The 27,761-nt window shown below is 36.3% G+C and overlaps 2 protein-coding genes across 8 annotated transcripts in view; one reads left to right on the forward strand and one right to left on the reverse strand.

Annotated features, from left to right (window-relative positions):
- The window catches only part of LOC129359338 (beta-galactosidase-1-like protein 2), a 29,970-nt gene extending 7,183 nt beyond the window's left edge, over nt 1-22,787 (forward strand). The window contains exons 1-19 of one of the 3 annotated variants that reach the window (XM_055028894.1): nt 174-338; nt 1,537-1,722; nt 1,960-2,028; nt 2,470-2,565; nt 3,243-3,351; nt 5,233-5,325; nt 5,434-5,515; nt 6,166-6,230; nt 6,729-6,813; nt 9,848-9,991; nt 10,837-10,917; nt 13,022-13,128; nt 16,746-16,892; nt 17,157-17,228; nt 17,559-17,637; nt 17,775-17,862; nt 19,923-20,037; nt 20,567-20,683; nt 22,451-22,787. In XM_055028894.1, coding sequence (XP_054884869.1) covers nt 235-338; nt 1,537-1,722; nt 1,960-2,028; nt 2,470-2,565; nt 3,243-3,351; nt 5,233-5,325; nt 5,434-5,515; nt 6,166-6,230; nt 6,729-6,813; nt 9,848-9,991; nt 10,837-10,917; nt 13,022-13,128; nt 16,746-16,892; nt 17,157-17,228; nt 17,559-17,637; nt 17,775-17,862; nt 19,923-20,037; nt 20,567-20,683; nt 22,451-22,537 — 1,926 coding nt within the window. In that variant the 5' untranslated portion in view covers nt 174-234 and the 3' untranslated portion in view covers nt 22,538-22,787. Of the gene's footprint in view, nt 1-173; nt 339-1,386; nt 1,424-1,536; nt 1,723-1,959; nt 2,029-2,469; nt 2,566-3,242; nt 3,352-5,232; nt 5,326-5,433; nt 5,516-6,165; nt 6,231-6,728; nt 6,814-9,847; nt 9,992-10,836; nt 10,918-13,021; nt 13,129-16,745; nt 16,893-17,156; nt 17,229-17,558; nt 17,638-17,774; nt 17,863-19,922; nt 20,038-20,566; nt 20,684-22,450 lie in introns of those variants that run through there. The other 2 variants (XM_055028896.1, XM_055028895.1) reach the window with 2 other exon arrangements.
- A 997-nt stretch (nt 22,788-23,784) lies between these two features.
- b3gat1a (beta-1,3-glucuronyltransferase 1 (glucuronosyltransferase P) a) overlaps nt 23,785-27,761 on the reverse strand; it is a 90,710-nt gene continuing 86,733 nt past the window's right edge. For all 5 annotated transcript variants that reach the window (XM_055028903.1, XM_055028901.1, XM_055028902.1 and 2 more), the window contains one exon: nt 23,785-27,495. The gene's annotated coding sequence lies outside the window, so the exon portion shown is untranslated. The remainder of the gene's footprint in view (nt 27,496-27,761) is intronic.

The raw sequence follows: 27,761 nt of genomic DNA on the forward strand, positions 1-27,761 counted from the left end.
GTAATTTTGTCACTGTCCCTAAACACAGCTATAGTTGAAGAGCTGTATGCGTTACGCTGGTTCTTTTTGACCAAGAGGAAACTAAAACTTATTTATGTCTACAGCTCTTTTAAAGAGTGTTACGTATGTAGCGTTGTGTAAACGCTACAGTTTTGTGAAGAGGACTGCACCTCTCAGATAAGCGCTCTGACACTCTGCAAGCGCTCAGGAAACAGTTGTCCACTGTTTTGGTCCATGGAAATCTCGTCGATACTTGGTGTTCGTCTGTCCTTAAAGCAAAGATATTTTCTCCTGCTTTGCATCGGCGCTCTGGCAATAGTTGCTTATCAAATTGCAAGGTAAGGAAGGTTCCCTAAAGTTCACATTTGAAGGTACGCGTTGTTGCAGGACTCCGCCCACTGCATGGAGTCAGTCCATGTGCGTTGGGTGAAATTTATTTCTGCTTCCACAAGCTACAGATTACAAAATGTAACCTACTGTGACCACATTGAAATGGAAAAAATAAAATAAAATAATAATCAAGTTGTCCAAAATGCCAATACGGTCTGATTCTACGCGTTCAAATGAACATCTGTGTCGGTGCTTTTGATTTTGTTTTTCTTTTTTAGTATGCTTGTTTTTCTTCAGAGATAAAGTGTGTCTAAACACCGTTCAGTTTTGCTTTGGTAACTTGTTTTAAATTACCATAACATGATCAAATTGTCTAAAATTCCGATACTGTTTTGGTAGCAAAGAGATCAGCTTTGTTGTATGTGAACTTTAATATGTTTCTGTTCTTTATCTGTTAAGTGTTCAGTTTCAAAGGTGAGTTTCATTTCACCAAGTTACACCTGAGCTCCCACTTTAGGAGACAGAGATCTAGTTGACTTATTTGCATACTGAGCAAAGCACAGCAAAAATAAATAAATAAATACAGTGATACCCTGTTTTTTTTTTCTGTGAGGTTTATCATATTGAGTGAATTACTATGTTAATATGTAGTAGTTGTATTTTTTTTTCTTTTTTTTTTTTTACCGAATTCAATTAAACTTTATTGTCCACGAAGTTCAGGGGATTTTGGTGCTGGTCTTTTCTGGAAGTAGGGATCCAAAGAAAGTATCTTTTTAGGGCTCTGTAAAATCTTGGACTACCTCTGATTGCATGTGATCTCATGCAATCTGACGCAAAAAAAAAAAAAAAAAAAAAAACAAATAAACAAACAAACAAAAAAAAAACTAAAAACCCAAAACAAAAAGCCTTAATATGTCAAAATTGTCTATTTATTTTATTGATACTGGTTCCCTAGGTACTGTTCACTTGCAGACCTTATATCACCAAATGGGAGTGGCCTTCCCTTAATGATTTATAGATAAAACCTATAATAAAACCTAAGATAATACAGAGGCACACACAACCATTTATCTTGAAGGAGATATTGCAGCAGGTGAACCTAAATAATCAGAATAGCAAAAAAAAAAAATAACATAATGTTTAATTTTATTTATTCTTTTTTGTAATTCTAAATATGTTTGTCTTATGTCATATTTCTCTCCTCAGAGACTATCCACAAAGAGCAAGAATGAACCGCGTAGAAGGACTGAGAGCCAACTCTTCACAGTTCAGCTTGGAGAAACAACCCTTCCGCATCCTGGGAGGCTCTGTCCATTACTTCCGTGTCCCCAGGACCTACTGGGAGGACCGACTGCTGAAGATGAAAGCCTGCGGCATCAACACTCTTACAACGTGAGCTCCCTGTGCAACTAGGCCATGACTGAGTACATGTCGGAGCACAAAGGTCAAGAGAGCAGGAGGGCAGATAACATGCAACACTGTTTTAATCTGAACATGAAAGCTAGCCGATCAAGCTCAGGAGTCACACTCATGTAAAGAGCTGTAATGCAAAGTGCAATGCAACATTTTAATTGACTATAAAAAATAATGCTTAAAACACAAAAATAACTATTTTTCATGTCTTCTCAGCTATGTACCATGGAACCTGCATGAACCAGAGCGAGGGGTGTTTGACTTTGAGGATGATCTGGATTTAGAGTAAGGACTGCTGAAGTAAAATGCTCAGTGAGAGGTTTGACACAAGCATAGCTGATGTCCAGCAGGGGGAACCATTGCATTGGAAAAAAGTTTGGCTGTCTATTGCATTCATACTGCTAAAAAAACATTTACCCCTAATAAGCACTTTGCATTTGAGTCAGTAATTGTGTGTTTTCTGATTGTGAGGTCATTGATCAATGAAATGTGTTGATTGTTGCCGAGGAATTAATAGAAACAAATGTCTCAGAGCTTTATTTTATTGGAAAATTAGGGGGCGGGGGGTATTTTAGAAATGATTTGCTGTTGTAGATGAGCTTCTTCTTAATTTGAGAACAATTATTCTTTTCCACATTTTATTGATTGTTGACAGCATTGTAAATATGAAGATGTATGGCCTCTCCTAACTAAAATATTTTTTCTAAATTTTCCATATCTTCTTAGAGCCTATCTTCGCATTGCAGCCAGCTTGGGCCTCTGGGTGATTTTGCGCCCTGGGCCATACATCTGCGCTGAATGGGATTTTGGCGGACTGCCTAGGTAAAAACACAAAAACTACAACAAATCAGTTTATATATCTTTTGACTGATTGATCTCAAGTTGCGCACGTCTAAAATTTGACAGGAAATGTATTTTTCATGCAGGTGATCAGATTCTCAGATGTGTCTTTACTGCAGGGTAAAAAAGGCAAAAGAATTGCAAGTGTGCATTTTAGCAGTTGTGTGTCTATTTGAGAAGATTTTTCTCAGTGACCCACTTTACAGGGAATCTCATACCCACATACCCACTTTTGAATATGCAGCATACAGAAGACAGTAAAATGCACACCATTTCAGTGAAGCACTTCCATTACTCTGCTGAAAGCCACTGATGACTTTTAGCGTGATACCGGATCAGGCAATAATTAAATCTGGCAGGCCTTATCCCTTAAAGGATGAATTCATTTATTTCTGTAATCAAAATACGCTCAGACCAATAATTGGGTAATTGTTGGCTGAACAAGACTGAAAGAATGTATTTTGGAGTGCTCTTGCCTGTGGGAATGTTAGGTTTAGAGTCTGCTTAGCTGATGAGCATTATTATGAGGTGTTTAAAAGGACATGCAGCAGAGCATGTTGACCTTTTATCAAGGTTACCACGTTTCTTTTCAGTCTGAAACCCAAAGAAAGTTCTTGACTTGAATGTCAAGATCTTATTTGACATGGCTTGTTTTACAGTTGGCTACTAAGAGATGGACATATGAAGCTGAGAACGACCTACTCAGGATTCACAGATGCAGTCAACTCATTTTTTGATGAACTCATAAAGAAAGTTACTCCATTTCAGGTACTTTTTATTTAATTTATTTATGTACTTTTCAATACTTGCTTAATGACTGCAGGACTGTAGATAGATTTTGGTTCCAATTGTTGAGAGGCAGAGCACGCACTGGCCATGCTGGCAGTCCACCAGAGACTATATGTTACTTAAAAAACAATTAAAAAAACTTATTTTACTGTCAACCAATACATTTCTCATCACTTAAAATATGTGTTCTCATGTAGTTGAACTGTCATTGCCCCACCTGAACACCCTTCAAGGTCAAGCAGAGAGTGGATGAATAAATGGGATGATTTATGAAATCATGTTCAGATTTCTCAAACTGACAGATGACTTTCATATTTAGATATATCTTGTAGTGTCTTTCAGATATTAAGATCTTTCAGATATTAATAAGCAGGAAGTGCAGTTTGTAAATAACCCAAAACAAAGATTATAAACCAAAGATGAAAGCTGAAACCGAACGTCCACTTGTTCTTTTATGTGTACAAGCTGGTGTGAGCTTTGCAGGACATCTAGTGGCTTCAGGAAGTTTAAAAAAGTAAACATTTTATAACAATTGCTTCTGGTGTACTGGGATTTGTAGTCATAGTAACTCTGATTCTCATAGCATCACAAAGTGGTAACTATTGAAAGAAAAACAACCTGAAAAAATTGTTTTCTGTCTAACTGAAACTAGTGCTTGTGTAAGATCGCCTTTACACTAACTGGCACCTCTGAAATCTTGTGTAAAAAGCTTTAAAATTGTTTTACCTCTTTCAGGATTTTTGAAAAGCAAACCTTTCGTTTATTCTATGAGCAAAAACATACTAAGTTAAGAAATAATGAATTTCTTTTTTGACTAAGCCCAGAGTCATAGATTGAGGCAGATGATGTATGATGTGCTGCTTCTGTGTTGATTGGCTGTTGGAAAACCCAATGTCGAACTGTTCTCAGTTGTCTTGCAAAAGCAACTAGTATTATTCAAAATGTCTCGACCATGACAGCAGGCACTTTAACAAAGGCTTTTTATCTCTAAAATAATTGGTGAGAATATATTAAATATTCTCAATATGCCTGAGATCTTCAGTTGTAATTACTCGGACAGTTCACAAGGTCCTTTCAGTGGATAAAATATGCACTTTTACTTTGCGCAGATCACTTTCCCTTTCTTCAGATCTTGATTTATGTATTTATTTCCTGCTGCGATATCTTAACAGGAACTATTTTTTTTAGAATTCTGTCAGTTTTCAGTTCCCATTTTCTGTTCTCCTTACAGAACAGGAGAACCCAAATGAATAAAATGCCCATTTTTCTGTCTTAAGAAGAGAACTTCTTCAAACTCATGTTGAGATATTCCCCCTCAGTTGGTATTTCAAACATGTTTTCCTGCAATTGGAAAGTAGGATGTCAACTTCACAGAATGCATAAACGGCAGGTCAGGAAAGTATGCAGAGGAAATTATAGTGTTTTGTTTTCTTCATCTGAGAATGGCCGACAAGGCTCTGTGCCCATCTATGAACATCTATGAAAAACAAGATACAGGCCAACAAAATAGAATAGAAAGCAATGCATTATTTTCTTTAATGAGTACTGTGGAGGTGGGAAGGTAAATATATGTAATACTGATAATTATTTCTTGTTTGAACCCCTGAAGAATATCTGTAAACACATATCTGGGCCATATGTCCATGTCTGAACATGGCTTAAACAAACTCTTTCAGTGGCTGATTAGATTTTTTCTCCTTTTCCTTTGTTCAGTGTTACTTGGGAAAAAAAATTGAAAAAAACACAACAACTTGGATTTACATTTAACTGTGTTTAACTGTATCAGGGGTAAGATAGGTCCACGTGCAGGTGTCAAATCCTTTAATGTGTTTTGTTTATATTTGGTAAATTCATATGCAGTACTCCCAGGGTGGCCCGATTATAGCAGTTCAAGTTGAGAATGAATATGGCTCCTACGCTAAAGATGACAAGTACATGCCTTTCATAAAGGAGGTGAGAGACACTTAAAATAAATCAGATTTGTTTTAATTGTTCAAACTTTGTTGAGGAAATGGATCTATTGTTTTGTTGGGCTGTCTCTTTAATCCTTCTTCTATTTAGGCATTATTGTCCAGAGGCATCACAGAGCTGCTGCTGACCTCTGACAACAAGGACGGGCTGAAGCTCGGAGGAGTGAAAGGAGGTATTGTCAAATGGGCTAACACACCGACGGTCTCTCTCTCTTTCTCTCTCTCTTACACACATAGACGTACCCGATGTTGGTGTGTGGGTTGTTTTCTTGCACAGTAGCAAGAGGTTTGATCCAAGGGCAGCACAGTGTCATGCAGCAGCAGTTCAGAACCAATTTGTCGACAAAGGATTCTGTGTTGCCCCAGAAAGTTGCTCTTTTTGCATCCCACTGGCAGAAAAGCTCAGCGAAAAGAAACACAATCTTTAAATGCAGTTGTTTTTCTTTCACACACTTATAGTTTTGATATGTATGCATTAGTGACAGTTATAAAGGGTTTTTTTGTAGTTATCCATGTATCTTTACGCATTGTCATCATATATAGATGTTTTTGTGAAAAGGGAGTGTATCAGTTCATTCCTCCTGCCAGTTGGTGCCACCAATACACACTATTATCATTTCAACGCAAATCTGCTTCCATTTTACATATCTAAAATTATATTGTTATGATGGAAATTTAATCAAGTAATTTGAACATTTTTTCATAAAGCTGCTTCTAGTTTTTAAATTAAACAGTTGTTCAGTGTTGATATAAAGACAATTGTCAGCTTATGAATTTATTAATAGTTCTGTTTTTTGTTGTTATTTTGATTTTTCCTATGAAGCACTGGAAACGATCAATTTCCAGAGACTCGACATCAACGAGATCAAGTATCTGGAAGAAATTCAAGTAAGTTCTGTTGGTGCAAACTTAAACTGAGCATTTAGATATGTTACCCTAACATTAACTCTGGCAGATTTTGGAATTTATTTGTTTGAGTGAAATCAAAGACCAAAACATCATTTAAAATGGTGAAGGGTTTTATCACAGGCAAAGGAAAATCTCATTGAGTATTACTGCTTCTGACTACTTCTTTATTTATATTTAATTTTTTTTATTAGTATTGCTGGTGTGCTTTTGAAATAAGTATTTAGAAATTCTGATTAATTCCTGAACATGTCTCCATTACAAAGCAATAATTTCACTTGATGTTTCCTTTGTTTAAAAGAAAAGTTGGAAACACAAAAGAATACATTAAGGCAATTTGTTTAAAGGTTGTACCAGAGGATTCAGTGCATTCTGTTGTGCAGAAAGAGAAAGGTCATCCAGACATGTTTCCTTGTTCACTTTGTTGCTCTACCAACCTTTGCCATTTTTCTTGGCTCTAATCCGTTTTATTTGCTCTAGCCTCAGAAACCAAAGATGGTTATGGAGTACTGGTCTGGCTGGTTCGATCTCTGGGGAGGCCTTCATCATGTGTTCCCTGCTGAGGGTAAGCCTTATTTTAGCTTCACTGAAATAATTAACACATGAGATGGGAAATGTTTTTTTTTTTTTTTTTTTTCTGTTGAGAGACACTCAAAGCTGCTAACAGGCACATTCACACAAGAGAAAGGCAAGCTCTTGGGTGATGGATTCTTTGTTAAGAGTGGAGCTTTTCTTCTCTGTGCAGAGAGTCGATAATTCCAGCTAATTTGAGATAGGGAGAGATGTTTTTTTCTGTGCTCCAAACCAGTGCTAAAGGTAAAGTTAAAAGAGCCTGTTTTCAGGTTAGATGGAGTCTCTGTGCCTCAGGAGAAACAGAGATTTCAGACCAGTCTTTTGCAGTGTGAATAAGATAATTTGTTTGCAGAGGAACAGCTTGGGGAAGAAAACAATCAGTATATGGAGGGTTGCATAAGATAAATTATCTGTCTCTTGTTAGAAACCAAATGCAGTCCATAGCCACAGAATTCTTTCACAAGGTAAATTTAGCCTTGTTTTTCAGTTCCAATAGTTTTAATTTGTAATTATTTAAAAAATATTTTTTTTCAACCGGTTACTAATTTGTTTTGATTTAACACCCATTTGCTTTATATGGATAACATCATTTCTTGTTTTTTCCCCATCTGAAGAGTAGCTAAGAGGAATAAACATCAATGTCATGTTCATTATACCATAGAAAAGCAGACAGTTTTGGATTACTAATTCAACTTTTTCCTCTACTGAATACATGTGCTCAGATTAAAGGTGCCTGTAAATAGCACATACACCTCTGTAGGGCTGTCGCATAAAGGATCAAACTGTCATCAAAAAGCAGCACACAGAAAGCCCCCTTGCTATGTTTACTGACAGCGTCGGCTTCTAAACTGGAAAATAGCATTTGAGCAAACAAAGAAATCCAAATGTAAACAGACCGCAGTCTAAGCCTGCAGTCGTCAAAAAGGCCCCAAACAGGCAAGGACTTAGACAAATAACACCCATGGGGGAAATGGATTTTTGTTGAGCACAATCGTAACGAATTGAGCTGGTCTTAGTATCTATAACCGACATTAGTTAATGATTGTTAATGGTGAGCTCACTAATCCACCTTTTGTATCCCATTTAAAGCTCAGCCTTGTTCCCTGTTAACCTTATCCTCCTGCAGAAAAGAAGCACCACACACGAGAGTGTTTTTTTTTTTTTATTTAAAGGGTGAGATTTATGCAGGTGAGAAAAAGTAGGTCAGAAAAACTGAAGACTGTGGGATATTGTGTGTAGGTTATTTTCAGCAGAGCTGCTCATCTGCTAATTCTGCTTATGTATGTATTTGTGTCTCTTTTTATAAATTGTTGCATGCTTAAGCTCACTTTTTTCATCAAATGATGATATTCCTACTTCATGTTTAAAGCAACTAAAACATCCCATGTGAAATGTGCTTTTTGGGAAAAAAAGCATTTTGTTGAACATACTAATCCCATTTTACATTTGCAAAATCACCATTGGCATCTAATGGTAGAATAAATGTTATTTTAGCAATTTATACCTCAGATTTGAAGTTGGTCAAAGTGTCTGGGAACTACAAAATAGTGCTGCCAAAGGTATGGATAATGTAAAACGTTAAGATCTTATGTAGCACAAACAAAAATAGATATGATTTGTCCCTTTGTGGGTCAATGCTAATAAAAATGGTGCCAAAGTTGAAAGCATATTTTTGGTTTCATTATTTTTAGTAAATATATTATTGCAAGAATGTGTCATTTGCTCGAATGATTTATAGCCCAGAGTTAAATGGTGTATCAAGCAATCCTTTAGAAATGATTTGGTACAACCACTGAACTAAACATGAAATAGATACTTCATCATCTGAAAAGGCCTTTATAACAGCTTGATGAAGCTAACTGCATCACTGTAGGATTGTATTTTTGTCATTACCAGCAGCTTACACAATGTATGATCAAAACTGTTGGCCATCTGTCTTGCCTGCCTTGCATTGAGAAGGAGCTGAAAATAGAGTTTCACCCCTACAGAAAATGTCACAGACAAAAAAAAAGTCTGGTGTTTTCATGGGGAGGGGATTCGTATCCTCGACAATTCAGTGCTCTACAGACTGCCACACATCCAGCAGCTGGAACCACCACAGGGTTAGTGTTCTCTGTTGCTCACAATGGACAGTTGATATTCACTGAGGCTGTGATTTTTTATGCAAATCACTGAAGGTCCTATTATGCTTCCTTGAATAAACTAAAATAGGTCTGTGGGCTTTACAAAACAGGTTCATTATATCTAACACACAAAATTATTCTCAGATATTGAGATTTCACTCAATCAATTCTGCCTGTTTTGAGCTCATTTAGGAATGTGTTGTTATGGGGCTACATCACAATTATGCAAATAAGCTGTTGCTGGCCAACCCCTCTCAACCCAGTGTTTACATTAGCACCTCAGACATGTGAAAATGGCGACAAGCAGATGCACAGTGGTACAACTGTATGTATATCTTTGGTAGAAGAAGTGGAACCTCTTGAACAACCGTCAAGCCACAACCACTGGAGGGTTGAAAGCTGCAGATCTGGTATATATTTATTATGCTATTAATTCAAATTCTGAGGATTTTGCTTTGCTTTGGGCAGAGTGAAGTTATGCAGCTGACACCAGCACTATAATTCAGCACAAACTGAGTTGTTTTTTTTTTTCCACAAATGCAGCCATTTTTAAAAATATATATGTGCGAGGTTCAAAGAGAAACACTTCTCTCAACATGTGATGACTGAGTGTTTTCACAAACACTGTGTCTTCGCAATGTCGGCCATCACTTTCAGTTTACTGTGAGTGTGACAGTAAATACAGAGATATTGTGGATATCGTAAAGCCAGACATAGTACTAACAGAGGCTAGTGCCCAATGCTAGCTTTCTTTAGTAAAATTGCAGGGACATTGCAAGCAAAAATAAAATGAAGCCATGCAGCTCTGTTCACTGTGACTAGGAGAAAATGCATGGACACGTGCTCTGTATTGTTGCAATGAAGAAAATTTTAACGTTTCTCTATTGTCTCTTTCTCTGGTAGACATGATCTCGGTTGTCAGAGAAATCCTGAAGTTGGACATGTCAATCAACCTGTATATGTTTCATGGAGGGACCAATTTTGGCTTCATGAATGGTGCATTTGCTGTTGGGCTCCCAGCACCTGAACCCATGGTGACAAGCTATGGTATGTGTGACCGAAATTCTTAACAATAAACTTTTTTGAGCGTTTCAAGTAAAATATGAACCTTGTGGGTCTGCGCTTTTTTCACACTGTAAGCCAGATGGCTCAGAACATTCTGACATTCTGACATTACATGATCACAGCTGTCCTGGGTAGAGCTGTGTTTTTAACAGACCTAATTAGATTTTTATTTGAAAAATTCTTTATATTGGAAAAAGGTTCCTCAGCATGCTTTTAGATGAACAATTTCTACTGTTGATCTCCTACTCTGTCTCTCATTTCAAAGACACTGACTGTTTTAATTTCCTAAGTTGAAATGTGATACACAAATCATTCTTATGTTTTCTTTTGTACATACCAAAGAATAATGTTTTGTGCTTTATTTAAATGGTTTCTTTTAATACATAAAGTTGTTGGTGAACTGGTGTTTTTGACCTTTTGTGTGAACCTACACATGTTGATGGTGCTGTTGCTCCTGAATTTCCCCACTGTGGGATAATAATGACAATTTCGATTCTAATCTGAAGACAGAAAAACAAGTGTAATGCACTCTAAAAAGAGTGCAACACTGCAATTACTTCTTTTCTCATTCGGAAGACTCAACAACCTCACTTCTGACCTTCAGAGGTCTTTCCACTTGTGCTACTACTCCCTGAATGCCCTTTACCTTTTTGCCTCCGAAAGGCTTCATTTTCTGTCCAGATAAACCCAGAATGTGTTTCGGGCTGCTGCTGCTGCCTCAAGATGTTTGATAGGGGAGCACAGAGAAAGCATCTGCCATGGTAAGAGGCATCCGTGCCTCTCTCCTGCTCCCAAACCTGCTGTTCTGATAGCGTATTATCTTTCAGATTACGATGCTCCATTATCTGAGGCCGGGGATTACACCACCAAGTATCATCTTCTGAGGAATTTATTCAGCAGCTACCACAGTGAGTGTTGCATGCTGTGGTTGAGACAGGCCTGGCATCTTCTTTCTCTTCTGTCTTCTTCTTCCCTTTCATCTCCCCACTTAAGTTAATTCTTCTTGTAGAACCTGTTCTCTGTTGGCTCAGACAGGATAAAATTGCATATGATTACAAGGAGGGATTAGATTCAAGGGTTTGTGTGCTTTTCCTCGTGTGTGAGCTCTCTGCCTTAATCAGGGTCCCTCGGCATGACTGGCAATTGTGAAAATAACATAGATGTCTTGGATTCTGCTCACTGTTTGTGCAGTTTTTTCTTGTTTGTAAAACATGTCGTTTGTGATTGGGGGCAGAAGTCTTGAGTGTTTTGTGGCCAGGGCTGGCTTTTGTCAGCGTGAGAATGAATCCAGCATAACAAAGTAATAATTTGCCTGCTGCTGTGGAGATTGAAAACGGTTTGAAAGGCTGCCTGAGCGTGATGCATCCTTATGCTTTGTAGTTTGTTGAACAATAAGCATTGGCCTGAATATGACAGTGAGTTTGAGAATCTTCTGTGTTCTGCCCAGCCACCACAAAGACCTGACCTAATTCTTTAATTAGATCATCTACATGTTTTATCATTGTTTGGCTGTCAAATTATGTACATAATGTCAGTTACTGTTCTGTATGAAAACCTATTCCTGTAACTCCAGAAAACCACAGAAGTTTCTGTCAGGCATGTGGGAGATACAGAAAACATGTGGAAGAAGATGCACTGATCAAATGAGACAAATACTGATTTTCTTGTCTAATACTGCACATCACCATTAACACACAATTTTTACTGTCATATATAGTGGAAATAGCATTTTTTGTTGTGAAGATGGATGAACATAAATCTATTATGTTCATCTGGAAAAAAAGCTACAAATTTCTTGAGCTATGTGCTTCACCTTCCATCAGGACAATAGCCACAAGATTAGAGCCAGGCATTCATGTCAAAGCTGTGTTATAATAGATTTGACCTAAATCTAATTGAGAATTTTGGGCAAGGCTTGAAAATAGCTCTTTGTGGACACACTTCATTCAATCTGACTCAATTTGAGCTTTTTGGAAAAGAATAATGGGCAGAATTTTCAATCTTATCACATTCTCAAAGCTGGTAGATGCAACCCCAAAAACTTGCAGCTGTAATTGCAATGAGAGGAGATTGTACAAATAATTTAATCATGTTTTTTTTTTTGTTTTAATTACTAAGAATCCTAAGTTAGTGATATCCATTTGTATTCAGCCCACCTTACCGTGAGACCCCTAAATAAAGGTCAGTGTAACCTATTACCTTCAGATGTCATGTAATGAATAGAAACCAGTGTAAGTAGAGCTATTGTGTAATAACATATAGTACAAACAAAAAATAGTCATCGCATAAGAATTACTCCTCCAATCAGTCAGTGATAATTTTATGATGAAGCGTTATTTTTTGTTTGTTTGTTTGTTTGTTTGTTTTTTCAAAAGTGAGAGTGAAATAGTCTGTATGGTTCAGTCTGTGGCACAGTTTCATAGAGCTATTTTTTAATTCTTGCTGTGATGAATTTGACAGAATGTAAGAGCGGTAAATGTTACACAGTTCTCAGACTTACGAGTTTTGAACCCAGGAAGAGTTGTTTAAATAAAATGTTGGCCATTATTCTCAAAGTTTCCCATAAGTGAGCCTCCTTTTACCACTCGATGAAAGGGGAATGCTGTCAGGCCGTTTCTAGTGGGAGTGCTGGTATATATATACCTGTGAGATTTAACAGCTTTAAAAGCAATTGAGGATTCCGGACAAATGCTGTTAACAGTGGTTGAGAGACCGTTTCAGAAACTGGAAAACAAATTGGCAAAAATGCTCCTCCACAAAGCCTTGAAAGGGTTATCTGATATTACTTTTTCACGTTTGATATTGAGTCATACATATGAAGGAAAACATGAAAATCTCTTTCTATGACTGAATTACTGGAAAGCCTGAGTTACTTTGATTCTCATGTAAGAGTTAGTTTTTTTTTTTTCTTCCTGACACTTTTAACTCTGAAGCTTTTTCAGAATGATGTGTCATCTTTTCACACATAAATAAAAGGGAAGTTGCCTTTATCCCCCTTTTCCTTCCTTCCAGACCAACCACTTCCTGAACTACCTGCCGTTCAAGAAAGGAGAGCCTATCAGACTGTTGTCATCCAGCAGCATCTCTCTCTTTGGGACAGTTTCCATTCAGCTGAAAAGGTGAGAAATGTACCTTCAGAAGAGCCTAAAGGTAAAGCTTTCAAAATGTCGGGCAACTGGTTAAATAGTCCCAGCAATTTCTGCAGTTATTTTCCAAATTATCATTCTTTGTAAGTCACATTTTGCATTAACTACAAATGCCAATTCTCAGAGGGCAGTGTCCTGCAGCTTCTAGATGTGTCCCTGGTCCAAATCAAATGTCTCAATTGTCTCCTCACCATTAATTTCTACTGCAGCCTGCTAATGATTTAATTATTTGATTCAGGTGTGTTAAAGCAGAGACACATCCATAAGAGAATTGCAGTTTGACATTTGTGCTTTAGCTAGTTAAATGAAAAATACTTTCAGTGTTTTTCTTCTGAGGTACAGAATAAATTATTCACCTGTTCACGATTATTGGTGATTCACCATCCTTTAGTTTGAATGGGACAGAAGTCTGTGTGATCATGTTCCTATGTGACAGAACTTTCTGATTCAGTCATTAAAGATCTGTGAATTATTTAACCTCGTGAGATGGAAGTGATTTAATTTAGTTGAGAGCTTAATTGAAACTGTCACAAATGACGTTCTTAAATTGTAGATGGTAATTTTAATGAAAGCAATGTTTTTTCTCTATTTTCAGAGATCAGCACAGTTGACTTAAAACTGAATCTAACTGTTTCCAACCCTACAGTAGAGTTGCACACAAACATTATAGTCTGGGACAGGGGCCTGCAATCATTACAATCCTAAGAACCTATATAGGATTGTAGAAGTCCAGCAAAGTAAGACTTATTTAGAGCTGCAGTGCTACATGACCTTTCAAACAAGGAAAATGTATAATTTTTTTATAAATATCAACTTCAGAAGATTTGTTTTAATTTTTAAGGAACAACATTCTAATAAAAACGAGTCATTTTAAGCCAGAGTCATTAAGAGCCATTGTGGACAGTCCAAAGAACCACTTGGAGCTCCAGAGCCACAAGCAACAGACCCCTGGTCTTGTAAATAAGAAAGTTTCAGGGAGTTAAGTTCTGGAAAAGATGTTCAAGGAGGCATAGTCAAAAACATTCTAACATTTCTAAACATTTGTGAAAATTTTGAAAGACAAAAAAGACCACCTGCTCATGGCATGTGGTGCTTTTCATCATAATAATCATTCATTTTATGCTAGAAACCGGTTGGTTTGTTAGTTGCTGAAAAAATAAACCTTAGTTTAATCTGAAAACTCTGATACAGTACTTGTATTGTGTCATAGAATCTACAAAAAGGGTCAGATATTAAATCCCAGAAAATGTCATTATGTCCAAGACAGGCGATGAGGTTTAATTCGCTAAATAAATGTCAACTTTTATTCACACCTATTAAACAACTGCCTGTCTAGTAGAAAAGGACTTAAAGTCCTTATAGTCTTGGTGACCCCTAGGTGCCACACTTTGCTGCAGTTAGCTTCTACTTTGCAGATTTTATTTTTTCTTCTTTCATCCTCTTCACTCGGCTGGTAAAATAAGGGGATAAAAATGTGAAATTAGAGGATATTTAGTTACATTTAACTTCAGTTTGAAATTGTTAAATTGTGGCCAGTAGAAAACAGAAATGGGCTTGTGAGCCACTATAATACTTGGATCTTTGTTAATGGTATTTCAGTAACAGCTTCAATGTGAAATTGTGTTTTTGTAATAATTTTAATTAATTTTGAAATTATGTACACATTGTCAGCAAATGTAGATAGTGGAATATTTGTGTTTTTTTCTTTCTGTACTGACTAAGTCAAACAGATATTTGATTTATAGTCACTTTTGAACTCTGCCTTTCTGATATGGGATCATTTTTATTCAGATTAACTTTAAATTTGCTTTTAATACTTATATGAGACAGTCTGACACAAGGGGACTTTCAAGGCCTTACCAAAACATTTCTCATAAGTTATACTGGTAAGGTGGGAACCAGTATTATTCCACCATCTGAAGCTTTATGATTGTAAAGTAACCTGCTGTTGCAATAGTCTGATAAAAACCTTGAGTTCTCCCTTGCCAAAAAAAAGATGAAAAACAAAACAATTGGTGGAATATCCCCTTTGAACTGTGTCCTATTTCCTTCCCACTTTTATGTCCACTGGTTTAGGATTTATGGCATGTCCCCTTACAGGCATTTATATTCAAGCCAGGTGTAGCACGTCTGGTGACTCCAACTCCATTAATTATTCAGTCTCCATTGCAATAATTTGCTCCCTATGAGATGCCAATTACTTTGCCCCTGACCAGCCACACACCCTTGTTTAAAAAGAGTGGTTTCTCTCCACTTATAGAGTAGGCTGTTGTGACAATAATATTTTATCTAGGTGTGTGTTTGGAGGTGTGTGGTGAAGTGTGTTGTAGCTTTCAGTGTTGAGATTAGATTGTTGGACATGCATCATGTTCTTCCTAAAGGTATGAAGGACAATGTTGCTTAGTAAAAAATCTGTATGAAGACTTGCATGGATTTTCTTCTGAAAGATGCTGACAAAAACAACTCAAGAAGTGCGAATATATCTGTCTGTCTGTCTGTCTGTCTGTGCAATCCAAGCCACTAATTGCATTAGAAATTAGTGGTTGTCACTGAAATGTGCTTTTTAATCTTGACTCATTTAACTGTAGTTTGACAAAACCTGGCTGATTTGCATTATTCCTTATAACACAGCTGGCATGGCTTGGCTCAGGGTTGACTGGCACATTCCCATTCAGTCTTCCAGTTCCTTCTGAAATATTTTATCTAGGCTGCTATAGGAACCCCAGTGTGGTTGGCAGCTGTATGGGAACAAGCAGTACACTGCCCCTTGCTGTGTCTTAGCACATTGCCAAAACAATTGGCACTGCACTATTTTTACTTTACTATATTGTTATTTGTATGATGCTGATGATGATTATAAAGAATAATAATACTATTGCTGTAAACAAAATGCTCTGCATCATTTGTCATATGATCTACATTTCTCATATTCTTGACAAAACAAATACCATTACATAGTAAATATAAAAAAATTGTGATAAAAAGTGTGATAAATCCTCATTTTTCTCTCTTATTTCTTATTCAACACTGCATGGTATACCTCTGAGACTTGGGACTTAATTAGTTGGCAAACATTGCATTCCAGATAGTCTAATAGTCCAATTGACTTTGCAATATTAATGTTGTGCACACGGATATTCCAATGTTAATATCCAGACAAGGTACATAGAGTACAATTTGTATACAATATCTTGTTTTGTAGGTGTGTACAAAAAAAATTCCAGCCCATCCTCTAGGGGTCACCAGCTAACAAATGACTAAAGAAATGTGAGGCAAAGGAATTCCGCTATCAGTTCTTGACACATCTAAAATTTGTAAATGCTTGCAGTTTTTGTACATGAGGCCCCTCCTCTTAGTTTGAAGTTTTAGTAAAGACCATGACTTCAGAGGAAGGCACGCTCTAAAGGAAAAAATGAGAACACATACTCCGAGGGTGAATTCTGTTTTAATTAGAGCCCAATTTAAGTAGACACTTTAAACCATGTGTAAATCAATGTAAACAAAACATTTCTGCAGCCCATTTTTACTTGTTTGAATTGTTGTTTGTTTGTTTGTTTGACTCCATGGTTATGCTTTTGCATACTCTGCAGCCTTTCAAATCTGAGAGGCCAATAAACATGGAGAACCTCCCTGTCAACAACAATAATGGCCAGTCCTACGGCTACACACTGTATGAGACAGTCATCACCAATGGAGGAACTCTCAACTCAAAGAACAACATCAAAGACAGAGCACTGGTGAGAACATTGCATCGGACACATTTTACTCTTGCTTATTAGAACACTTGTTCAGAGGAAGCTGTAGTCTTACTTAATGAAGTTCACACCTCTGATTAGCTTAGAGAGTTTCAACCTAATTAAAGCAAAGATTTTATTTTGAAATAATTGCCACATCTGTGTTTTGTGCACATTTTCTATTAATTTGTGATTTAAGTGGCTGGCTGTTTTTATGTAGCTCTTTCTGTCTTTCTAAATATGATTTTTTCTGTCCACATTTTCTAGGTTTTTGTGGACAAACAATATGTTGGTGTTTTGGACTGTAAGGTGCAGGAACTTGTAGTACCTGATGGGAAGGTACTGAGTTTTTGTGTTCTTCTCTATATATGTTGGACTCTGTGTGCTGATACAGAGAGCTAAAGTTTTTAATATTTAACAACCTGCAGCATGTGAATGCTTCAGGGGATATTGATAGATGTTTTCTGGCAGCAAAGTGCAAGTGTGAAGCCAGCAGCAAACCGGCTTCTAAGTATTTATTTAGCAAAAAAAATGGACAAAATCTGCAATCTTTCTTAGAAAGAACTTGCTTAAAATTTCATAAGAGCTTGCCTGTTTTCTATATTTTTTTTGTAAACTGCTGCAGTTTCCTTGAATGCAGCTCATGTTTTATGTATGTTTATACTGAAGGGAAGCAGAACTCTTAGCTTGCTGGTGGAGAACTGTGGAAGGGTGAATTATGGGACGACTCTGGATGAGCAGCGCAAAGGTACAAAAACATCAAAAATTTAGTGATTTTAGAAATGCTCAAGAGGAACCAAGATTTTCAGAAAATCTTGAATAAAATCAACTACATGCCATATTTTTTTTTTTTTGAAGAAACTAAAAGACGACTCATATTTTCAGGTCTTGTTGGTGATGTTGAGTTAAACTCGAACGTCCTCCGAGGCTTCATTATTCATAGTCTGGATATGAAACCAGGCTTTGTAAACAGGTTTGTGTCTTTAATTACACTTTTATTGTTCTTTATGTCTTTGTTTGTTTTTCACTACACCTGCCATCCTCTCATTCATCCCAGCACATTTTGTCTCCAATTAGTATGATGAAAGAGCCAACAAAATGGCAAAATTCACAAAATAAAACACATTAACTTTTTAAACCTTCTTGAGTTATCAACCCAATAATTTTCTCGGTGATTTCAGCATTGAAGCAAGACAAATAATTCCCATTTATAGTTCAAATTTGTATGCCCCTCTTTTTATTTGCTGCTTAGTGGTTTAATTGATAGAGTATAATACAAGTTCTTAATGTTGTTCTTAATGCGTGTAAAACTGACAGGATTGTAATCAAAGAGGCACGGGACTGATCTTGCTTATGCTGCCCTTTAATCTTTGTTGCCCATCACGACTAATTCATATCTAAGAACAAGCAAAAGAGAAACCAGTGCCATTGCCAGCTAGCATTCTCACAACAGAATGCAGAGATGTATTGGTGAGTCTGCTGGCAAGCAACATCTTGTCATCCAGCAGCTCCAGTTGCAATATAACTGATGATTGTGAAGGGAACTGAAAGTGTCATTAGAGCATTCTTGCCTGCTGTCTAAATTAAAAAATTAGGGTCTGTTTATAAAGCAGTGAACAGAGATTTATCAAAGCCTCAGTGTCAACCTTTACTGAGCTCCTGCTAGGATTATGCACCTGATACTATTGCACATATTTAATTAATTTAATCTGTTTTACACTGGTTATATTTCACTACAATTATGTTGTGTACAAAAGATATACAAAGTGTATTTACTATTTTTTTTTCATATTAAGTGGCAAAATTTATTGTATTTACTTAACTAGACAACTATGACAAACAGATTAAATCACAAATGCAAGATGGAGTTATAGAAGCTGGATGAAAATAGTTGTTAAGCTAAACTTTTTTTCTGTGATTTAATGCAATATAACCAAGAGATCTTTTGTTGCATTATCAAACAATCTCTAAGGCGGTCTGCTGGTAGATAATTTTAGAGTGATCCAGGAAACATGTGACCATGTTCTTTACTTAGATGTTGTCATTATGCTGGAATTGGGGGAATTCTTTTGATTGTTTTCACCTTTGAGCATTCTCTCAAGAATTCTCCAAATTCTTGTGAGAGTGTTTGTGTGTGTTTTTTTTTTTTTTTTTGTCTTGCAAGCCAGAGACAGACCACAGAGAGGGAATCCCTAAAGCAGATGTCTGTTAAATTTAAATCAAGCCAAGTCTATATTTGTTTAGCAATTCAGGTTCTTGAAAGCATCTAAATCTATATTTTCTACTGTTGTTGAGCATGGAGGGCATTATTAAGTGTACTACACATCTCACAACTATCATTACATCTGATAATGTTAATATTTCGAAGCATTAGGGCTGAGATTTTCAGGTGAATTATGCAAGAATAAATTCACCCCAAGGCTCAAGTCTTATTCCCTCATTAATATTTCAGTATTGGAATAACAGAATACACCCCTCTTCATTACCACACCGTTTACATGAGAATTGTGTTTCTTTACTGTATGCTTAATACATTTCTGTTTGGAACAACAATAACAACGTGGATGTTTTCCTCAAAATTGTAAAATTAAAACTAATAGAACACAAATTGTGGATGTGCTTTTTTTAAAAAGCCATTATGAATCTTCTTTGGTACAGATGTTTTTCTTTTTCTTTTCTTTTTTTTTTTTTTTTGTGAATGTGTGTCAGTACCATTCTGAAATGTCAAGGCCTGAAGCCCCTTAAAATCAAACACTACAAATTTCTACTTAAGGAAGAACTGTTGGTATTCTATTATGACTGCCTTTTGAATTTGCTCGGTGGCAAAGCATACCCTACAGTCTTGTTGAATATGAATTCTTTCCTTGAATCCATTTCCAAACTTTCACTTGGCATTCACTGCTGGCCGATAAATATTCTATGATAGACGGAATATCATGCTGGCTCACCAGCAACCATACAGTACTATATTATTTTAGGTAAAAGTGGAAGTGAATGCATCAAAACAATTCATCTATTTTTCTCCCCACACAGCCTTCAGACCACAGGCTCCTGGGTGCCTATGCAACAACAGCCCTCATTCCCGGCCTTTTTTCAGGGCAAACTTTACGTGAACAGCTCTCCTAAAGATACCTTCATCAAACTTCCGGTAAGTTGGGGCTTGGAGTCAAAAATGAAACCAGTTAAAATGTCTTTGAAAGTCCTGTTAACATATCCTCATCTTAACTTAAAAAGGAGCAGTAAGACACCTATTTAGTTGAACAATCAAGTACATGTTAATTTGATAAACTACAGAACAGTCAACTGTGCCATCTTCTTTGTGGCTTACTGATTACATAGAAATGTGCTGTAAGATACATTAACATAAAAAAAAAGATTACAGTTCATTTCTGTAACTACACACAATCTAGAGAAATGTGTCTACATTGAGTTCTACTTCGCTGGATTAATTTACCTAAACATTTTGCTGTGCCCTTTTTGGGCTTTCTGAGTCTTCCCATAAAATGCTGGTGATGTTTGTTTTTTACCCACAAAATTTCTCGTGGGTTCTAAAATATTTATTGGGTCTCTTGGAATCCTAATATATTCTCAGAAAGAATGTGACTAAGGAGCCATAACAAAAATAACATTTTGGACTGTTTTATGTTTACATTCTGATTTGTAACCTTGTTTCATAGGGATGGACCAAAGGGGTTGTGTTTATAAATGGCAGGAATTTGGGACGATACTGGTCTATCGGACCACAACAGACACTTTATGTGCCAGGGCCCTGGCTGCACAGAGGAGACAACCAGGTACTGTGTAATATACACTCATACACTACAGTATACTGCAGCATATGAAAACAGTAATTTTGTCTTATCAGTTCTTATATATTTTGCCATGTATGCTGGGAGATCAAACTGTTAACCTTACATTCATCTAAGCCTAAAAAAATTAAACATCTAGACTGATTATGTGCGTGACATATTTAAGTCTTTTATTTTCTGTCTCCTGTTTGGAATAGTGCGGTTATATTAGGACAGAGGATAAGACATTGCTTTACTGCATCAGGAAAGAGTCATCCATTTCTGTTGAGTTTTTAAAAAATATATTTAAAGATTTACTGACACTCTGTGGATTAATGTTCATCCATGCTGTTGAATACTCAGCTTAATTAATCAAAAGTTAGGCGGTGCTGCCATAATTTTGAGCCCCTTCTTTCATTGGACATGCAGAACGTAGGGAGTCTTTATCTGTGCGGGCCGAGCATCTGGATAGTGGAACATGGGATTGAGTAGTGATAAAGTTGGGTCATTGCCGCACCATTGACCCTACAAATGGTGTACATTTGCCATGGATTTTTTTTGAACATATTTCAAAACAACGTGACAGACAGTCTTTTCTTTACAGGTAAAGTGTGTGTGAATACAAGTATCAGGAGATGATGCTGGAGCATAGTGTCCTTAAAGCTGTCAATCTTCCTAAGCCTCTAAACACAAGACTGATAACAGTGTGACAAGGTTGAGTTTTGTAACAGAGTCTGCCTTTTATGAAGTAAACTATTTGATATGTCAAAATGACTTAAAGGGTATTTATTATTTTATTAGATTAAGATGTAACACCATCGAGCAAAAGATGTGCGCTACTTATGCAGTCTATATTTTTACCCCAAACTGGTTCATGACATTTCTGGTGACAGCTTCTCAAGATATTCCTGAAATAGCAGCAAATTACAGGGGATAAAAGTAGACAGCTCTTAGTGACATATAAACGAGGTCATGATAAATCAACTCCAAACTTTTTTCATGTATAATTTCACATTTGCTCTATACGATCAAACTGAAAAACAATAAAGTTTGTTTGGGGGAGAAATAGAACACAAAAATGAAAATAGGTGGTTGCATAACTGTGCACACATTTTAACTAACCATTGATTAAACCATCTTTTTGTGGAAGTTTTCTTTTTTCTTTTTTTGGGGGGTGACTCTATTGGTATCCAGAAGATAAATTGAGGAATTAAATTAAAAGATGTTTCAACAAAGCCCTCTTTTTTTAGTGTTCAACTCTGGTTGTTGCTACTTTCAAGTGAAAATGCCCCCAAACAGATCTGTTAGATTATTCTTCAGCTGGATCATTTGTAATATGCCACCTTAAAGATGAATAATGTTCTGAAATAATTAGATATTATTAATATGCGAGCTTCTTGTGACCTAAAAACAAATAATTTTAGCAGTGTTCTGTCTACAAGCTATTCAGCTGAAAATGATTTAGAGACAGGCAAATAATTAATCTATTAATCTATGTGTGCATAATTTTGGTTTTAATTTCTTGCTAAATATGAACAGCATGTTTACATAAAGAATCCATGCTTAGTATTTTGAAAAGTTTTTTTTTTTTTTAAAGTTTTAAAAGTTTTACCACTATGTACTTTCTCATAAATGCCTTAGGCGACTTTACCAGTCTTTGTCCATCTTACTTTCTATTTCTTTTAAAGAATGTGCTTGCATTAACACAAAACCACCCACTTTCACTATCCTTTCATGACCTTGGCTGAGCTTCTTTTCCCTTTGCTGTCATAGGTCATGGTGTTTGAAGAGCAGGAAGCAGATGGTAGACTTCAGTTCACCAGCAGCCCTGACTATGGCATGACTGTTGATGTCCAGTGAGGATAAGAGGAGAGCGTATGTTAAGGAAGCATGAGCAGAGCAAACATGACTGCTGTTGGTTATGTTTGCATGGATCTGGACTGCCTGCCCTGGTCAGCAGCACCAAGGTGTCAAGAAAACTTTTAATTGATTTTCCTAGTTTGTCTTACTGACCATATTCATGGCATGTTGTTATATTTAGTTGATAGGTATTATTTGCTCTTTGTTGAAAAGATAAATCAATAAAGTCTGGTTTGCCCTCTGTTTTTAACCAAGGCCAGGGAAGCTTGTGAGCTATTTATTTTTTCTCCATTCCTTCCTACCTTATCCTTTGAAGATGCTCTGAAAGCGTCTGCAGAGAAATTAAGGTTACAAAATCGCTTTGAGGATGTTTTTTTATTTTTTATTATTATTATTTTTGTAAACCTTACACCATGATGCTTGTTTCTTGAAATATTTTTGTTGCGTTTGTTTTTGGCTAAAAAAAAAAAAAACCTTTAGATATCTGTCTTGATTCCAACTACCTTAAAGTGCTTTTAAAAAAGTATTCACATCTCTGAAGCAAGAACTTTCATGATACTATGTTTTATTGGGATCTTATTTGATATCACTAGTGCACAGTTGTAAAGTGGAAGAAAATTAATAATACATGATTTCTTGGGGGGCCTACATAATTTATAAAAATGATGGCATGTTTTTGTATTCAAAAGCTCTGAGTAAATACTTTGTAGAACCTTTTAACAGCCGCATCATTTTCAGGTGATGGATTGGACTGTGCTCTGTGAGATGGCTAAATCTAGGATCAAAGGGATTATAACACTTATAGACTCAACCGTTTTACTGAAAAACCTCATATCCTTTTCCTTTCACTTCACAACATACAACCTGGTCTCATTCCAACACACAAAATCCCAGTAAAATATGTCAAAGTTTGTAGTTGTAGTGTGAGAAACAAATGGGAAAAAATTCTGAGGTAATTAATATATTTGGAATCCGATGTATTACTTGTAGCACCTTTTATATTATTATTAATTAAACAGATGCAAAAAGTAATGAATAATTAATGAAGTGATAAATATTAGATGTCAATTCAGATTCGCTGTCTCTGTGTTGTAAAAAAAAACACAGTTTATACAGTTCACATGCTTTTTTTGGTCAGTAATCCATTTTAAATCTGCATCCCTAAAGGATTGACTCGTTGGGACTGAAATACATACAGTTTGGTTAAAACCCCCCACATCTGGAAACAACACTCTGGGCTACATGTGTTTTTTTTTTTTCAGTTATTTATTTATCTTGATTCAACTAACATTTGTCTGAGAGAGCTGCTGTGGCAAATAAACAACCTTAAGAGTCACATGCATAAAAAGTGAATGAGAACAGGTGATGTGGAGATGATAAAAAAAGACTATGTGTAAAGTGTATTGTGCCTTAGAGGATGTTGGTGTTTGTTGTGGGAAGGCTGGTTAAGTAAACTATTGCTTTATGCAAAATAGTAAAAAAAAAAAAAAAAAAACGTGAAGAAATTTTGTAACATGTTCAAGGCGAAGCCCTTTCAATTGTTCTGCTGCTCTATGACACAACACACAAAATTACATCACATAACCGTATTCAACCAGTCCGACCACATGCTGATCTGTACACTGCAGTATCATTAGTCAGTCTGCACCTTGACAAAAGCAATATCCAGAAAACAAGAACAGTAATTTACTTTCCCCCTGAATCTTGGTCAGGGGGGAACAAGCAACACCTGTTGTCATTATGTTTCTATACACCCTGGCATTTTTCCACTTCAGACCACAAGTATTGTTTTGTTTTGGTGCCAAACACTTCAGGTGGATTCTTTCATAAGAAACGCTTTCAGGTGGAACATGATTATCAGCGTTGTGCCACCATTCTGTTAATAACGATCTACATAATCCACGTATGCTGTGTGAGAGCGTGCTTTTCTAGAGAGATAAAAAAAAAAACAGCAGCTGCTGTAATTAAATTGCACATCCAAAGTTGAAATAAATATATAAATAAACATATTAAATTTTGACACTGAATAAATAACTGGAGGGTAGCTGGTGATCTTCATGGCTAATCCCTGTGCAGGGGTAATATCATGCGGTCAATGAAAGCAGCCTAGCGTGGTTAGAGAGATACAGCCATTTTTCTGCATGTGTGTCTAATCAGTGCCAAGTAAAATGTGTAATAACTTGGATTCTCTTGCTGAGCTTTAGAATAACATCTGGTTACGTTTTTCTTCTTTTTTTTTGTATTGTGCAGCAGTTAACATTACATTCTGTCTCAGAAGTTAGGGAGCTACACAGAAGGAGTCAGGTAAAGCACTGAGGCTTAAGTGTTTAAATTATCTCCAGTTTCTACAGCGGGACAGCAATAGATCAGGACCACCACTGGGTATTGCAGATGGATGATCTGTCCAGAAGAGGAGAGATTCCATTATATTGTGAGGTGTGGAATAACTTTGTAAAAATGATCAGCTGTACTGCCTGATTACTACTGATGTCTATCGTTAGAGCTGCAGACACTCTCCTCGGTGGTCCAGTTAATGTTTGACATGAGCCTACGTAATAATGCATCAGATATTACCAGTTGTACTAAAGATACTGGGTCCACATTGCAACCAGACAAAAAAAAAAACATTATTATTTTTCTTGTGCTTTTCATTTGCCTACATTGACTTCAGAGCTGAATGTTCAATTTTTTTTTTGTTTACATATATCACATTTTCAGGGCCATGCATTAATGTTTATACTTTTTTAAACTCGATTTCTGATCATTTTTTATTTTATTTTTAATATTCATAGATAATGGCATTTAGCCAATATCTGACGCAGATTTGACGCGCCCAGACAAAATAAAATAACAGACTGAGGATTTAGATATGTGGAGGACCAAAAGTGCCACAAAGTAATACATAAAGACATATAACAGAATTTACCAAAATGGGTCATTTCATTTGTTAATGTACTGCAGTGCATTGTAAAGTAGTCTGACTTGTCATTGTGATTAACAATAAGACTTTAGTGGTGAATGGATTCTAATTTAGCAAAAGACCATATTTGATTAGTAGCAATATTTATTTGTTTTGTGATGTTTACTTGCTTTTCTGTTGCTCATAAAGACACTTTGAATATCGGTCATTCACTCTCAGTCCCATCTTCAAATGTTACCGGAATCCAGAATCTGGACAGTAAAATGAGAAGAGCTGCAATATTTCAGAATCATCAACACTTTTTTAAATAGCTGCATCAGATCAGCACATTAGTGAGTAGACTCTTTATAACATGACATTACAAAGAATAGGCTTCCTTTTAAAAAACCTAAGGAGTGTTAATTTTTTATTTGAATCAACCAAAATTTCTGTTCCAGCCATAGAAGCTTGCCAAGGCAAATCTTCTGAAATCCCATCAACCCCCAAAATTATGAGTGGTTATTATCTAGACACTGTTTAAAAAACTTTCTGGAGGACTAAACATCCAGCCTATTCCTGGTGGTGCTGCTATGGCATTAATCTAGGTAAGATAGAAGAAGCACGCTCAGTCAACTAAATGATGAAGATTCTCCTATGAAAGACTGTTTAATTTGTTAAAGGTGGTGTTCCCACATGTTTTTAATCTCTATTTGCCTTGCGAGAGATATTTTGTTTATCATCATTTGTCACAGCAATGAGAAAGATACCTAACCAAAGAGAGTCCATGTGTGTGAAAGAATTTCCTTCAGACCAAATGGGTCAACTTCAGAATATCTGCATCAGCTCCGCCTGCGGACTGACAGGCATACAGAAAGAAGAGAAAAAACTAAATTGATTTTTGCACTGCAGCACAAAATCATTAGTTAATGAATGACATGTTTTCTTAATCATGTATTTGGGAAGGTATTTTTTTCCTCTCATCTAATAAATGAATTTCAATGTGACACTTTTGGGCCTCTGTAGGAGTTGACGTTTATGAATCTGAGCTTGAATGAAAGATTCTTCATTTTGAAGGTGCCGCAAACTAAATGTTCTCTTAATCAAGTCTCACACATTCCACCAGTATTCTATAAGACGAGTGCAGACAGTAAATAAGTTTTATCTTTCAGTTTCAATAATTTAATAGCTTTGCATTCACACATAAATACAATGGTTCAGTGCATTTGTCAAAATTTTCCCCCAGGCCTCCGATTGGTCTCATATTTGTTTACTATCTATAAACCCTTCCTCAAGAGAAAACCCCTTGTTAATTTTAAATGCTAAGAAGAGTGTTAAGTTTTAGATAACTATGTTTCTCAAGTTGAACACCAAGGTTGAATTTCTCTTTTAACTGTACGTGCCTATGTGGCCCACTGTATATGTATGAGTTTTAATGATGGTGTAAAATTGACAATGAAAACCCAACAGGACATGAAGACAAGAGTCAATACAGGTGAACTAGCAGTTCAAGTGTTCATAAAACTCCTAAACCAGTTAAATTAAATTACAGCAAACATTTGCAGTTATTTAAACATTTCTTCCTTGCTGAAATTGAACTCAACTTTTTTTTTTTTTTCTAAATCCAGCACTGATGATGTGTACCACATCCTGAATCTCCTTTTGTGTGCAATGTGTAGACGCTGGTCCATTTCTTTCAGATCCTTTGCATTATTTGCAGAGGAAGGGTAGTTTTCAGACCTGTTTGCTTGTTCCAGTCTGCTGGCTGTATGCTTTTCATATTGTGCTGTCCCACCCAACCCCGGAGAAGGTGGAGGTAAACCTCATTAGAGATCCATCCTCTTTGCTCTTCAGTGGTAGATCTGAAGAACGACTGCTGCCTCTGCCTGCTGTGCTTTGATATGATATAGTTGACATGTTTTTGGTCCATATTTGAAAAATATTTTTTAAATCCATGTCATATTCCTCCGTTTTGTTTCCTTAGAATTAAGACTTCATCACAGTTGAACAGTTCTATAGAAACTTGACTGTTTTCCCCCACTGCAGTTGCAAGGCCCACCATCTGCAAAACAAAACAATTAGTTAGCTGAGAAGTAGCATTCATGTTTAATTTAACTCCATTACCCTCTTTATTTCAGAGAGCAGCTGCTGTAATAAAAGAACATTTGTTACAGTTACTGCACATTTTATTAGAAAACGTTAAAACACCTGTTCCTTTCATACTGTAGCTGCAGTGCTGTGAAGAAGTGTTTCCCCGTTATAATGTTTGAAAAATCTATAACTAATTACAAAAGGCTGACTTGAATTTTACCGGCCACACCTATGCCT

Source organism: Poeciliopsis prolifica, unplaced genomic scaffold (assembly GCF_027474105.1).
Source record: "Poeciliopsis prolifica strain line A6 unplaced genomic scaffold, Auburn_PproV2 SCAFFOLD004, whole genome shotgun sequence".
Classification (NCBI taxonomy): Eukaryota; Metazoa; Chordata; class Actinopteri; order Cyprinodontiformes; family Poeciliidae; genus Poeciliopsis; species Poeciliopsis prolifica.